General features: G+C 61.1%; 2 protein-coding genes across 5 annotated transcripts; both read left to right on the top strand.

Annotated features, from left to right (window-relative positions):
- Window positions 1-1,816: 1,816 nt before the first annotated feature.
- On the top strand, window positions 1,817-3,406 carry LOC311431560 (uncharacterized protein). Of its 2 annotated transcripts, none has more exons than XM_084509147.1 (5): window positions 1,817-1,974; window positions 2,557-2,619; window positions 2,817-2,870; window positions 2,996-3,040; window positions 3,131-3,406. In XM_084509147.1, the coding sequence occupies exons 1-5, from the start codon at window positions 1,870-1,872 to the stop codon at window positions 3,263-3,265; spliced, it is 402 nt and encodes a 133-aa protein (XP_084365273.1). In that variant the 5' UTR covers window positions 1,817-1,869; the 3' UTR covers window positions 3,266-3,406. The 2 variants fall into 2 exon arrangements, with proteins under 2 accessions (XP_084365273.1, XP_084365272.1); XM_084509146.1 differs by having other exon boundaries at window positions 1,818-1,974; window positions 2,996-3,058.
- Window positions 3,407-3,826: 420 nt separating this feature from the next.
- LOC311431546 (uncharacterized protein) lies at window positions 3,827-11,177 on the top strand. 3 transcript variants are annotated; one of them, XM_084509106.1, is made up of 8 exons: window positions 3,827-4,146; window positions 4,443-4,739; window positions 5,208-5,334; window positions 6,389-6,486; window positions 6,520-6,853; window positions 7,629-7,817; window positions 8,198-8,314; window positions 8,916-11,177. In XM_084509106.1, exons 1-8 carry the CDS (start codon window positions 4,123-4,125, stop codon window positions 9,734-9,736), a joined length of 2,007 nt encoding a protein of 668 aa, XP_084365232.1. In that variant the 5' UTR covers window positions 3,827-4,122; the 3' UTR covers window positions 9,737-11,177. The 3 variants fall into 3 exon arrangements, with proteins under 3 accessions (XP_084365232.1, XP_084365230.1, XP_084365231.1); XM_084509104.1 differs by having other exon boundaries at window positions 6,389-6,853; XM_084509105.1 differs by having other exon boundaries at window positions 6,389-6,853; window positions 8,201-8,314.
- The last annotated feature ends 403 nt before the right edge of the window (window positions 11,178-11,580 follow it).

Genomic DNA, 11,580 nt, shown 5'->3' on the forward strand with positions numbered 1-11,580 from the left:
GGGAAACAGTCAAGAAAATCCCAGTCAAGAAAAAAAATGTATATAAACTGTGTTTTGGAACTAGTAGGCGCGCTCCTGCTTGTGGCACGCCCGTCATCGCAAACATAAATAAAAATGCTGCTTCGCTGAGATCCTGGCCTGAGCCCACATTATTGGCTACAGTGAGAAACAAAGTGGTGTTTGTGCACCACAAGGTGGATTGTGGTGTGAATCCTCTCACCTCCTGCTGAAATAAACCACATCCCTATTTTATAGCTCATTTGCTTTGAGTTGTAGAGTCCTTCCACAAATCACCGTTTCCAGCAGTGACTGCGCAGCACAGCACCGGGGAGGGCATTAGGCAGGTACGGGGAAGGCCCCAAAATAAGGAGGATAGCTCAGAAAAACAGGATGAGCAGTGCAAAATCAGTAATTATGTTTAACTTTTAACCCAGGCTCCCTTTGATCAGGGACAAAATGCTCCTTCTGGGAGAAACAAAGGAAAGTTACCAATAGCAAGTAGCCTTAGGTTGTGGCCATTTTGAGAAACAAAGTTGTATTTTAGCAATAGAAGTTGTTTTTGCAGTGGAATATCCACTAACCTTGCATCATGTAGGCATGACAGCAGCATAGCACTAGTTAAGCAGATAAGGGGAAGGTCCCACTGTCCCAAAATAAGGAGAATAGCTAAAAAAAAACCAGAATGAGCAACATGAAATGAGTAAAAACAAGAACCATGGGCCCTCTAGTCACAAGAGAAGAAGAAAAAAAAAAAAAAGGAAAAGGAGAAAATAACGGCTGGTCAAATAAAATTGTACCTGTATGGTATAGAAGTGCATCAAGTAAGTTGTGACCCTGTAGTACTCAACCAGTGAGGAAACAGGGAGAAATCAGGTGTTGGGTAATAGGGGATATAGGGTTATGGTGAACTTGTACCATGTGCTCCTGCTTGCAGGATGCCCACCTTTGCTATTGTGAATAAAATAGCTTCACAGAAGACCTCATTTGAGCAAATTATTGAGGTTTTTCTCACAACAGGAGGGCTGGAAGAGGAGGTGGGGATGTGCACAACCCTGTAGCATCTCCTTCCTAAACCCGCTGCACGAAGCTGCGCCACGCAGCACATCCCAGCACCAGGGGCCTGGCACTGCACAGGGCTGGGGGGCGATGCTGCCGTGGAACCACCAGAGGTGCCACGAGGAGAGGAAAGGGGGAAGAAAAAAAAGGGGGGAGAGGAAAGGGGGGAAAGGGGGAGAAAATTGTATGGAAAGGGCTCAGGGGTTGGGATAGGGACAGGGAGATCACTCAATAATTATTGTCACAGGCAAAACAGAGTCAGCATAAGGAGATTAATAATTTTTTTCGCCTATTACTAACAAACTAGAGCAGTGAGAAACTAAAAGCAAATTACAAACACCTTCCTCCCAACACCTGCTCCAGCACGGGTCCCCCACGGGTCCCTAGACCCCCTGCTCCTGCGGGGGCTCTCCATGGGCCGCAGCCTCCTCCAGGCCACATCCACCTGCTCCACCGGGGGCTCCTCCACCCATGGGGGGGCTGCAGCGTGGAGATCTGCTCCGTGTGGCACCCATGGGTGCAGGGGGACAGCCTGCTCCACCAGGGGCCTCTCCACAGCCCACAGGGGAATTGCAGACCCGGGAGGTGGAGGGGCCAGCAGACCCCCATTTTGGGGAGCCGGCACCCCCTGTGCATCCATCCTCATCCTGGGGGGCTGGCCTGGAGAGGAACGTCCCCCCAGCCCCCCCAGCCCCCCCAGCCCCTCGCTGGTTCCCTCCTGGCAGTGGGTGGCTGCTCCTGAGCTGGCCAGCAGCAGGGGCCAAGGTCCAGGCGGGGAGCAGCGGGCAGCCGAGCCGTGCCCCGCGCAGCGCCATGAGGCTGCGGCTGCTCTGTGCCCTCGCCGTGGCCCTCCTGGCCGTGGCCGGGGCCAACCCACGGGACTCCAAGAAGGGGAAAACCCTCACACGGGACCGGGAGGTTGGTGGGGGGCAGAGGGAGGAGGCCAGAGCTGGGCAGCAGCAGCCAGGAGGGGAGGGAGGCTGCAGGGAAGATCTATGGGGAGGGGGAAGATGCGCGGCACGGTGCGGTGGCTCTGGCACCATGGGGGGAGCGATTCCCCAAAATATTGTCCCCCCGGGGACACCGGTGCTGTCACCAACACCGTGCTCCGGGCAGGGCAGAACCCCGGAGAGGTCCTGGTCGGGGGCTGCCCTGGGCAGGGGTGGCCCCGAGGATGGGCTGGGGGCAGTGGGATCTGCCCGAGCCCCTCGTCCCGGGGGGCTGCGCTGTGGGGGCAGCGCTGGGGCGTCCCCGGAGCCTTCGCTGTGCCAAAACGCTGCTGCTGCTGCTTGCACAACCAGCAAACATTTCATCAGGGCTGGCGAGGGGCTGAGCGGGGGCAGGAGGAGCACGGCCTTGGGGCCGGCGAATCCTCGTCCCCTTTTGCCTTCCTCCTCGTCCTCCTCCACCGTCCCCCCCACATCCCCCGGCTCCATCCCTGCTCTCGGCCCCATCCCGCTGCGGGGGGAGCCAGGACTCAGCAGCACCTTCCCCCCACAGGCGGGGACGCGTGGCGGGGGCCGGCGCCGGCCGTGCTCGGGGTGTTTCTCTGTGCTGAGCGAGGTGAGGGGGGACAAGGGGTGCTGGGGGGACGGGATGGGACGGGATGGGATGGGACGGGATGGGGATGGGGATGGGGATGGGGATGGGGATGGGATGGGATGGGATGGGATGGGATGGGATGGGATGGGATGGGATGGGATGGGATGGGGCACCCAGGACACGCACCCCTCGCACTGCTCCGTACCCCCCACCTGCAGGAATCCATGTCCTGGAGCACCGGGGATGTGGATGAAGACCCCGCAGGCCGGCGGGTGAGTGCAGGGCGGCGCTGCCCACCCGTAGACCTCCCCCACCACGGCTCCAACAGGGCTGGGGACCACAGCCCCCTTCCCCATCACCCCATTGCCTGGCTCTGACATCCCGCTTGTTCCCACAGGGCGGCCAGGAGCGCACCAGGAGGGAAAGCGAGAGACCTGCCCAGGTCCTGCCCCTCAGCCAGGTACCGGCCCCGTGGGACGGGCACCACGGGCGGCCACGGAGACCCCCGAGGTGACCCCGCTGTGTCCTGCAGGAGGCACCGGGCGGCCCCATGGCGTGGACAGGAGAGGCACGGGTGACCCTGCGCAAACCAAAGCGAGGACGGAGCCGGGCGTCCCGCCGCCCCCCGACAGCACCGCGGGACCCCGCCGCCCCCCACCAGCCCTGAGGGGAGCTGGGGGGGGGGCCCTGCTGTGCCCCCCGCTCAGTGGGGCCGCCCCACACGCTGCTGTCCCTGCACCCCGAAGCGCTCTGCAGGGGTGTCCCCACACGCTGTGCGGAGCCACCGAATAAAGGCACCGAGACAGCCCGAGTGGGTGCTTCTGAGGGTCCCACACCCACACCCCCAGCGCAGCCGGGTGGTCCCCAGCGCCCCCCACACCCTCCACGCCCCCCATCCCACCACCGCTCTTCCCCAGCCCCCCCCCACATTCCCAGTGCCCCCCTGCCCCCCGAGTGCCCCGCAGCACCCGGGACACCCGCACTGCACGGGGGCACCTGCACCCACAACCCCCCCTCCAAAACACCCCCTGGGGGGGTCCCCACAGCGGGGGGCTGCGTGGATCGGCGCCCCCACCCCAGCCCCAGCCCCAGGGTGGCCCCGGTGGGAGGGCACGGAGCGGCCACCAGAGCCGGTGCCGGTGCCTGGGGGTCGCACGGGCCGGGAGGGGCCGGGAGGGGTCGGGAGGGGCCGTGCAGGGGCTCGGGGGGGGGTCGGAGCACGGCGGGACCCGGCGCGGATCGGGGACCCCGGGGCCAGCATGGGGGCTCCGCGTTCCCGCCACGAGTTCCCGCCACGGCGCGGCCACGCCCCCTCGGAGCCACGCCACGCCCCCTCCAGGGCTAAGCCACGCCCCCACGCCCAGCACACCGCCCCCGTTTGGCAAAGCCACGCCCTTAGCAACAAGCCACGCCCTTGGTAACAAGACACGCCCCTTAGCAACAAGCCACGCCCCTTCCGCAGCGCCCCCTGCAGGCCCGGTGGCGGCGGCGGGCGCAGGCCGCGCGGTGCCGGTGGCGGCGGCCATGTCCCGCCGGGGCCCCGCTGAGGTGAGGGCCGGGACCGGCACCGGCACCGGGACCGGGAGCGGCACCGGGAGCTCCGGGGACAGCCGGGGGTGCGGGGCTGAGAGGAACCGGGGGGGCTGCGGGGGTCCCGGGGGGGCGGTGGGGGCCTCCTTGGGGGGCTGGGCCCGGGGGGGAGGGCCCCGGGGGGGAAGGGCCCGGGGGTACCGGGACCGGGGGTGCAGGGCCCGGGGGTGCGGGGGCCGAGGGGATCCCTCCGGAGCACCCGGGGTCCCAGCAGCCCACCCCGGCCGCCCCTCACCTCTTGTCCCCTCCTCCAGGCCTCGCCGTGGGGCCCGGGCACCGGCCGGTTGAGGCGCTTGCAGGCGGCGGGGCCGGAGCAGGCGCAGGCCCAGCAGCTGCAGGAGCTGCGGAGCAGGACGGAGAAGGCGGAGCGGAGGCTGCTGGCCTGCGAGAACCTGGTGGGCGAGCTGGGCAGCAACCTGGCGGCGCTGGGCAGCCTGCTGCAGGACTACGGGCAGCTGCAGCAGCGCCTGGACAACGTGGAGAACCTGCTGAGGAACAGGAACTTCTGGATCCTGCGCCTGCCCCCCGGCAGGAAGGGGGAAATCCCCAAGGTAACGGGTGCCCGGGAGCCCCTAACCCAGGTGGCAAAGCCCCAGCTCCGTTGTGGTTTGGGTGAGGAGCCCTGGGGTTGGGCTGGTTCAAGCCCTGAGCCCCAGAAACACACCAGGCAGCCCCGCAGAGCTCCTCAGGTAGCAGTGTCACCGTGCTGCCATTGTGGTGGCCTCCCCATGCCCATTCCCACCCCCGAGCCCTGGAGGGGCAGCAGCCTGCAGGAGCATTTCAGCGAGTGCCCCTTCAGCAGCTGTGGAGGGGTATGGGAAGTGCCACAGCCTGCTCAGCAATGGGCTGGCATCGCTCAGTGCCTGTGAACCCAGGGCTTGCAAGCCCCGATGTGTCCGTGCACACTGTGCTCTGTCCAGGCACATTCTCTGCCTGGAGGTCCCGAGCGCTCCCTGCCCCTGTGCAGTTCCCTTTGGTTGTGAAAAACATCACCAAGTGTGCAGTGTTTGTGATTCCAGGTGCCGCTCACGTTCGATGACATTTCCGTGTACTTCAACGAGCAGGAATGGGAGACGCTGGACAGCTGGCAGAAGGATCTCTACAAGGCTGTGATGAGGGGGAACTACGAGACTCTGATCTCCCTGGGTAAGGCACGGGGCCCGTTCCTCCGGGTGAATTTCTCTTCTAGGCAGGCTGGGCGGCCTCCCTCCAGTCCCACCAGCGGTCTGCTGTGGTGGGGTTGGACACCCGTAGCTCGCAGAACCTCTCCTGGGCAGCCAGACCCAGTCCTTTTCCTTCCTTCCTGCTTGTAAGAGCTTTCTGTAGGAAATACCAGTAACAGAAATAACACAAACAATGTCTATTATACCCTATATCCAGATGAGGTGCTATTCATAAGGACTGTGCAAGGGGATTCGAGGGCCAGGGAACCATCACGACCTTCCAGCACAGTTCAGGAGTTACCTGGGTGAAGTTTGATAATTGCATCTTGAACCAATTCTTGTCTTCTGGCTATTTAGTTGTGATTTGAAGTGACAGGGGCATTTCCACGTGCCTTGGTAAAGAACCAATTTAATCTCGTTCAGTTCTGAGCACATCTGACACGTTCTTGGATGATTTTGGGCTATAAGATTGCCCATCAAAAACTGTTCTGTGGGCGTGACTGGTAACGTGCTGGTTGGTGCAGTCCCTGAAGCTGCAGCTTCACTTTTCTAGATAATTCTCTGTGGAAGGCACAAACGTGTTCCTCACGTGGTCCATCTGATGTGGGCATTTTTAGACGGCAGGAATCCTTCTGTCCCTACTCCAGAACTAAAGCAATCTGCTAACAGCAGCTCAGAAGATTTACTCTTCAAATCACCGCTAACGTGGAGATGGGAGGGAAAGGTTAAAGACAAAGCCTCTCAAATCCTTATCTTATTTCTCTTATTTAAAGAGATCTTATTTCTTATCTTATCTTAATCCTTATCTTATTTCTCTTATTTAAAGAGATCTTATTTCTCTTTCTATTATTTAAATCTTCTCTGTGCTTGAGCCACGGCCGTGCTTATGGGTGAATCCCAACACGGGGCTAAGAAATCGACACCACCATCTTCCCTTGTTTCAGCGCGGGTAGTGTTTGAGGTGTTTGAGAGTTTAACAGAGCAATGGTGTAGCCAGTTCCTAACAAAACGTCCTCTGCTGCCCTGTCCCTGAGCAGACTATGCCGTGGCCAAGCCTGACATCCTGTCCCGGCTCGAGAGGGATGAAGAGCTCTGCAGCAGAAACTGTCGCGAGGCCCCGCAGACGGACACCCAGGATGGGCAGGAGCCCCCGCAGACGTGCATCGGAGATGGGCAGGAGCCCCCACAAATGCATCTCAGAGACGGGCAGGAGTCCCTGGAGACCGAGACGTGCATCCAGGACGGTCAGGAGCCCCCGGAGAGGTGTAGCAGAGAGAGTCAGGAGCCCCCACAGCCGTGCATCCAGGACAGCCAGGAGCCCCCCCAGGCGTGTGTCAGAGACAGTCAGGAGCCCCCCCAGCCGTGCACCCAGGAGAGTCAGGAGCCCCCGCAGACATCCATCACAGATATCCAGGAACCCCCGCAGGCACCAGCAGATGTGGAGCAGGTGGAAGAGGACTTGGGAGACGACGTAGAAGTGGAAGATGCAGAAGATGACATGGGTAAGTTAAAGGGTGCCAGCAGGACGTGGCCGTTCCTGGCCCTTGCTTTCTCCCATCGCTGTCTGTGTTAGAAAGGAGCTGCTCTGAGGTTTTGCTGGCTGCTTTGGCTAACTGTCCATGGGATGCCTTGAGTCTTATCTCCGAGAGGAACATTTATGCTTGGCCACGTGAATCGTGGGGAGACAACAGACAAAACCTGCCAGAAGGGGCTGGGATGGAGCCGGGAGCGGTGGGACAGACCCCTTGGGATCTCTTCCAGCTCCTGAATATGAAGGCCAGGCAAAAAAAAAAACAGGAGACACTGGAAAGGTGCAGGCAGGCCCAGAGAGAGCCGAAGGCAGAGCTGTGTTTGAGAGCTCTGTCCTGCTGGAATTAGGAGCTGGGGGGCTGCAGGAGCTTTGTGAGGGGCTGGGTGAGCACTGGCAGGGGTCAGGGGCCGGCTCTGTCCTTTGAGGAGGGTTACCCAGAAACAGTGCAGGCCCCAAGTGTGTCTTTGGGGGTTGTTTTGTCAAGTGCTCCTGGGAAGAGAGGAAAAAGGTGTTACACGGACACAGCCTCTCCCTCTCCTTTGAGATCTTAAGTCACCTTCTGTTAGGTTTTCGCTGTGCTTGAGTTAGAGCATGGGCAACGTGTCCGTGCCTGTCCTTACTGCCTGCCAGCCCTGGGGCGAAGGGAGAAGGGTCACTGAAGGGTCTGAAAGGTCAGCAGAGGAATTCTGTAGCCAGTTCCTACCAAAACTGAAAAAACTGTCCTCTGCTGCCCTGTCCCTGAGCAGACTGCGCTGCGTCCGAGCCTGACGTCCTGTCCCGGATCGAGAGGGATGAAGAGCTCTGCACCAGAGGCTGCCAGGAGAGCCCACAGCCCTGCGTCCGAGCTGGGCAGGAGCCCCCACACACACCAGAAGAGACGGGCAGGAAGGAAGAGGCTTTGGGAGAACGGAAAGTCCCCTCGGAAGCTGGCACAGGTGAGTTACCCGAGAGACACCGAGCTTGGAGGAGCATCGCCAGGGCAAGCAGAAGTCCTGGGGTGCGCTGTCAGAGTGCTGCAAGGGCAAATGGAAGAGGTTTGAGGACCTGAACGTTAGGCACAGTGGGAATGCCACCCGTGGCATTGATGGGGAGAGTTTGGGATGGATGAGGCTGCTCTGCAGAGGTTCCTTGTGGCTCCTTGGGGTCTCTTCCCGGACCTCTCTCTGCTTTTGGTCCCTGTGTGCTTCTTGAGCTGGCCCTGGCTCCTCTGCACAGTCCCAACACATCTCCAGTTAGCATCTGAAGGTGTCTGCAGTTAGCCAGAAGATGTGAGCTGTCCGCCGGTGCTGAAAGTTGCTTTCCTCTTCCCTGCCAGCAGGGCTGCCCATCCTGGTGATGAATGTCACGTCCCTGAGTGCGCGGGGAGAGGGGCTGAGCAGGGACGTGAAGCAGGAGACAGAGGAGGAAGAGGACCCGGCCGGGCACGGCTCCGGTGAGTTACCCCATGCATGGCAGGCACGGCGCTCTGCGGGCAAGAAGCAGCTCCCAGCTCACTCACGGGCTTGAAATAGGAAGGTTTAGAACATTCCAGATCCTTTTGTCACCCAGCAAGGGAGGGATCTGGTACCGGGTGGGGTGTGCAGCCCTGTCATCTGCAGAGGGAATGAGCCCAGACGGGGATCCTGCTAGCAGCAGTTGGGGGAGGCGCACTGGGTTGCCTGCAGCGTTTGGCATTCGGCAACAGTTCCCAGCTTGCCAAAAGCCAAGAGCCTGAGGTACTGCTCATTACAGCTTGCTAAGGATGTTTTTTTTTTTCCTGCTGCATCTTGTGGCCATCGCTGGTGTGGTGGTTTTAGAGGCGGAGCCCTCTGCCCTGTGGCACTGCAGCAGATCTGCCCCCGAGGGCACGCCGAGCTGCTGAGTTGCTCAGGCCAGGACCCTGCAGTGGCACCGGCGCCTCCCCACGCTGCGTTCTCAGATTTTTCGGGAGCTCCTTGCTCGCAGAAAGCCTGCTGGGTGCTTTGGGACTGAAACCACATCGTGGAATTGCCCCCGCAGTGTGAGTGGTGAACGCCTGTGTTGTTTCATTTCAGAGGAAGGCTCTTTGGCAGAGGAGAAGGCCTGTGAAGGGACCTCTCCCCCTGACAGCCTCGAGGTGAAGGAGGTGAGGCCCAACGCCTTGCCAAAAGTTTCTACACCTTCTCCTGACGCAGTGATCCAGAACGGCCCGGGAGAGCAGGCCAAGCCCAGGAGCAAGAAGAAACCCAGCAGGTGCTCGAGCAGCAGCCTGCTGATGGGCGACTGCCGGCGCGGCTACGTGCGCGAGTGGTCGCACCCCTGCACCGAGTGCGGGAAGCGCTTCCGCCTGAAGATCAACCTCATCATCCACCAGCGGAGCCACGCCAAAGAAGGGCCCTACGAGTGCACGGTGTGCGAGATCAGCTTCGCAGACAAAAACCGCCTGGTCCTGCACCAGGCCATCCACACCCAAGACAGGGCTTTCGCGGCCAAGGTCTGGGGGAACACGCACCCGGAACTGAGGATAGGGCCGAGGAAGAAGCTGTGCAGGGCTCCCGGCAGCTCTGCCCACAGCCCGGGTAACAGGACGCACGCGGGGGGAGCCTGGCTGGGCCCGACCAAGGAGGAGCAGGACACGGGCAGCCTGTCGGGGTGTTTCTCCCCGCAGCCGACGCTTCGCAATTACGCGAGACGCCCCCTGAAGTGCGATCTTTGCGGCAAGTTTCTGTCTTGCTCCTCCACCCTCCAGCGGCACCTGCAGACCCACGCGGAGAAGAGGCCGTTCCGCTGCGCCACCTGCAAGAAGGGCTTCACCCGCCACACTCACCTGGTGCGCCACGAGCAGATTCACGAGCGGCAGAAGGCCCTGGAGGGCCGGCAGCACAAGGCAGCCTAGGGCTCGACCGCGGCCAGGAGGCCCCAGCCGAAAGCAGCCCCCGGGGGTGCCTGACGAGGCGCCGTCCTCGCTGCTGCCAAAGCTGCTCCGCTGAACACCTCCTGCTGGCTGCTGTGGAGCTCAGGCTTGCAGTTACCAGACTGATAAAACAGCCCGGGTTGGGAGAGACCCACAAAGATCCTCGAGGCCAACTCGAGAACTGCTGCTGTGACGGTGGAGAGTAGGAAGTAGGGAAGCAGCTTGGGGGCAAGTGGCAACAGGAGGGATCCAAACCACTCGTGTCCCTGGGCAGGAACTGTGAGCGTTCAGATTCTGTCCGTGGTGGGGCACCAGGGCTGTGAACCATCATCCATCAACTGGATTTCGGGAGCTTTCCCCAAGTCGCAGAATAAATCAAAGCTTGGACACCGTTACGTGGAACAAATTCCAGAAGCCTCCGGCGATTAAAAATCTCCTCGGGAACCTCCTCGGGAACAGCTCTGGGAGATAAGGAGAGTGAAACAAACCCCACCTTAGAGTGAAACAAACCCCACCTTCTGTCCGTGTGATGCTGCGGCTGCTCCTGAGGTCCCAGCACCATTCCACTGACAAGGCCAGCCTCCAAAACCCTGCGTGAGAGGGCTGGTGCCCCAAAACCAGCCTGCACCCATGGTCACTTTCACAAATACTCGCTGGGTAGGATTCCTGCTGCACCACAGCCTGTGCGAGGACCCTTCCTCGGGCTCGGACGCGTTGTTCTGACACCACCCCAGCTGCTCTGTGCGGGACCATCCCCTCTGCTCAGCCCCACCGCGCCGTGCTCGCTCCCTCTGTCTCTAATCACATGGAAGCCTACCTCAACGCGCCGTGAAGAGGCACCCTGGTGGGTGATGCCAGCCAAGGCTCTGGTGGCCTCAGGCATCACTGGAAGCTCGTGGCCCCGTCCTGGCCCCGTGTGCAGCGGGCACGCCGCTGGGAAGCACGAGGCACGTGTACAGAGCGAAGGAATCGGTCCAGGCCAAGCGGAGGGGCTGATAGGACTCCCGAGCTGTTTTATTTTTTATTTTTTTGCTTTTGTGTCCATTGAATTATTTGATGTTCTAGTTTGAAATCACTACGTCTCTGCCCCTCCCCGGGCAGGGAGTGTTGGGAACCAGTTTCCTTAGGAGATTTTTCATTCCTGGCTGCCTCCAGGGTCCGAGGGGCTGCGAAGCCCTGCGGGATGCGGGTGGTTGGTGCCGGGAGGTGACAGGGCCGGCAGCCAGCCGCTTACCCCTGCCCGGTTTGCCATCCCAGTGCACCCAATTGATCCCAGTTGACCCCAGTACCACAGGGTACGAGTCAAGCCAGCGCAGCAGGCAGCCGGGAGGTGGCTTCAAGCTGTGACTGGGACCAACTTTTTTTTGTAGGAACGCTCCGATCCCTTTCTCAGGCCGTGGAATCCATAAAGTATTTGTCTGTACAGCCTCGTGGTGTTTGTTTTATACGCAGCGCCACGCAACGAAGGTGGGCACGGGGTGACAGGGGCTGTTCCAGGCTGGGGCCACCGGCCCTGGGGGAGCCTGGGTGGCACCAGGGGAGCTGTGGGGTGCCAAGGGGACAGGGACGGCGCTGCCGTGGCGCTGGTGGCACCTTTGGGTGTCATGGCCACCCTTGGGTGTCATGGCTGCCTTTGGGGGTCATGGCTGCCTTTGGGTGTCATGGCCGCCCTCCCCTGTCATGGCCGCCCCGCCATCTTGGTGGCCATCTTGTGTGTGGGCAGAGCTGCCCAGTGGGTGGGGCCATGTGGAGGGGGTGTGGTCATTGGTGGGTGGGGTTATTTGGGGTGGGTGGGGCTTATGGTAGAGGCCACATCCACAGCATCA

This window comes from Aythya ferina, assembly GCF_964211825.1.
Source record: "Aythya ferina genome assembly, chromosome: 2".
NCBI lineage: Eukaryota > Metazoa > Chordata > Aves > Anseriformes > Anatidae > Aythya > Aythya ferina.

Bases quoted from the DNA above. Each gene is read 5' to 3' on its own strand.
- LOC311431560 (XM_084509146.1), top strand. From the start codon at position 1,870: ATGAGGCTGCGGCTGCTCTGTGCCCTCGCCGTGGCCCTCCTGGCCGTG. The intron at 2,620-2,816 runs GTGAGGGGGGAC...CCCCACCTGCAG, and splicing joins GTTTCTCTGTGCTGAGCGAG to GAATCCATGTCCTGGAGCAC. The intron at 2,871-2,995 runs GTGAGTGCAGGG...TTGTTCCCACAG, and splicing joins AAGACCCCGCAGGCCGGCGG to GGCGGCCAGGAGCGCACCAG.
- LOC311431546 (XM_084509104.1), top strand. From the start codon at position 4,123: ATGTCCCGCCGGGGCCCCGCTGAG. The intron at 4,147-4,442 runs GTGAGGGCCGGG...CCCCTCCTCCAG, and splicing joins CCCGCCGGGGCCCCGCTGAG to GCCTCGCCGTGGGGCCCGGG. The intron at 8,315-8,915 runs GTGAGTTACCCC...GTTTCATTTCAG, and splicing joins CCCGGCCGGGCACGGCTCCG to AGGAAGGCTCTTTGGCAGAG.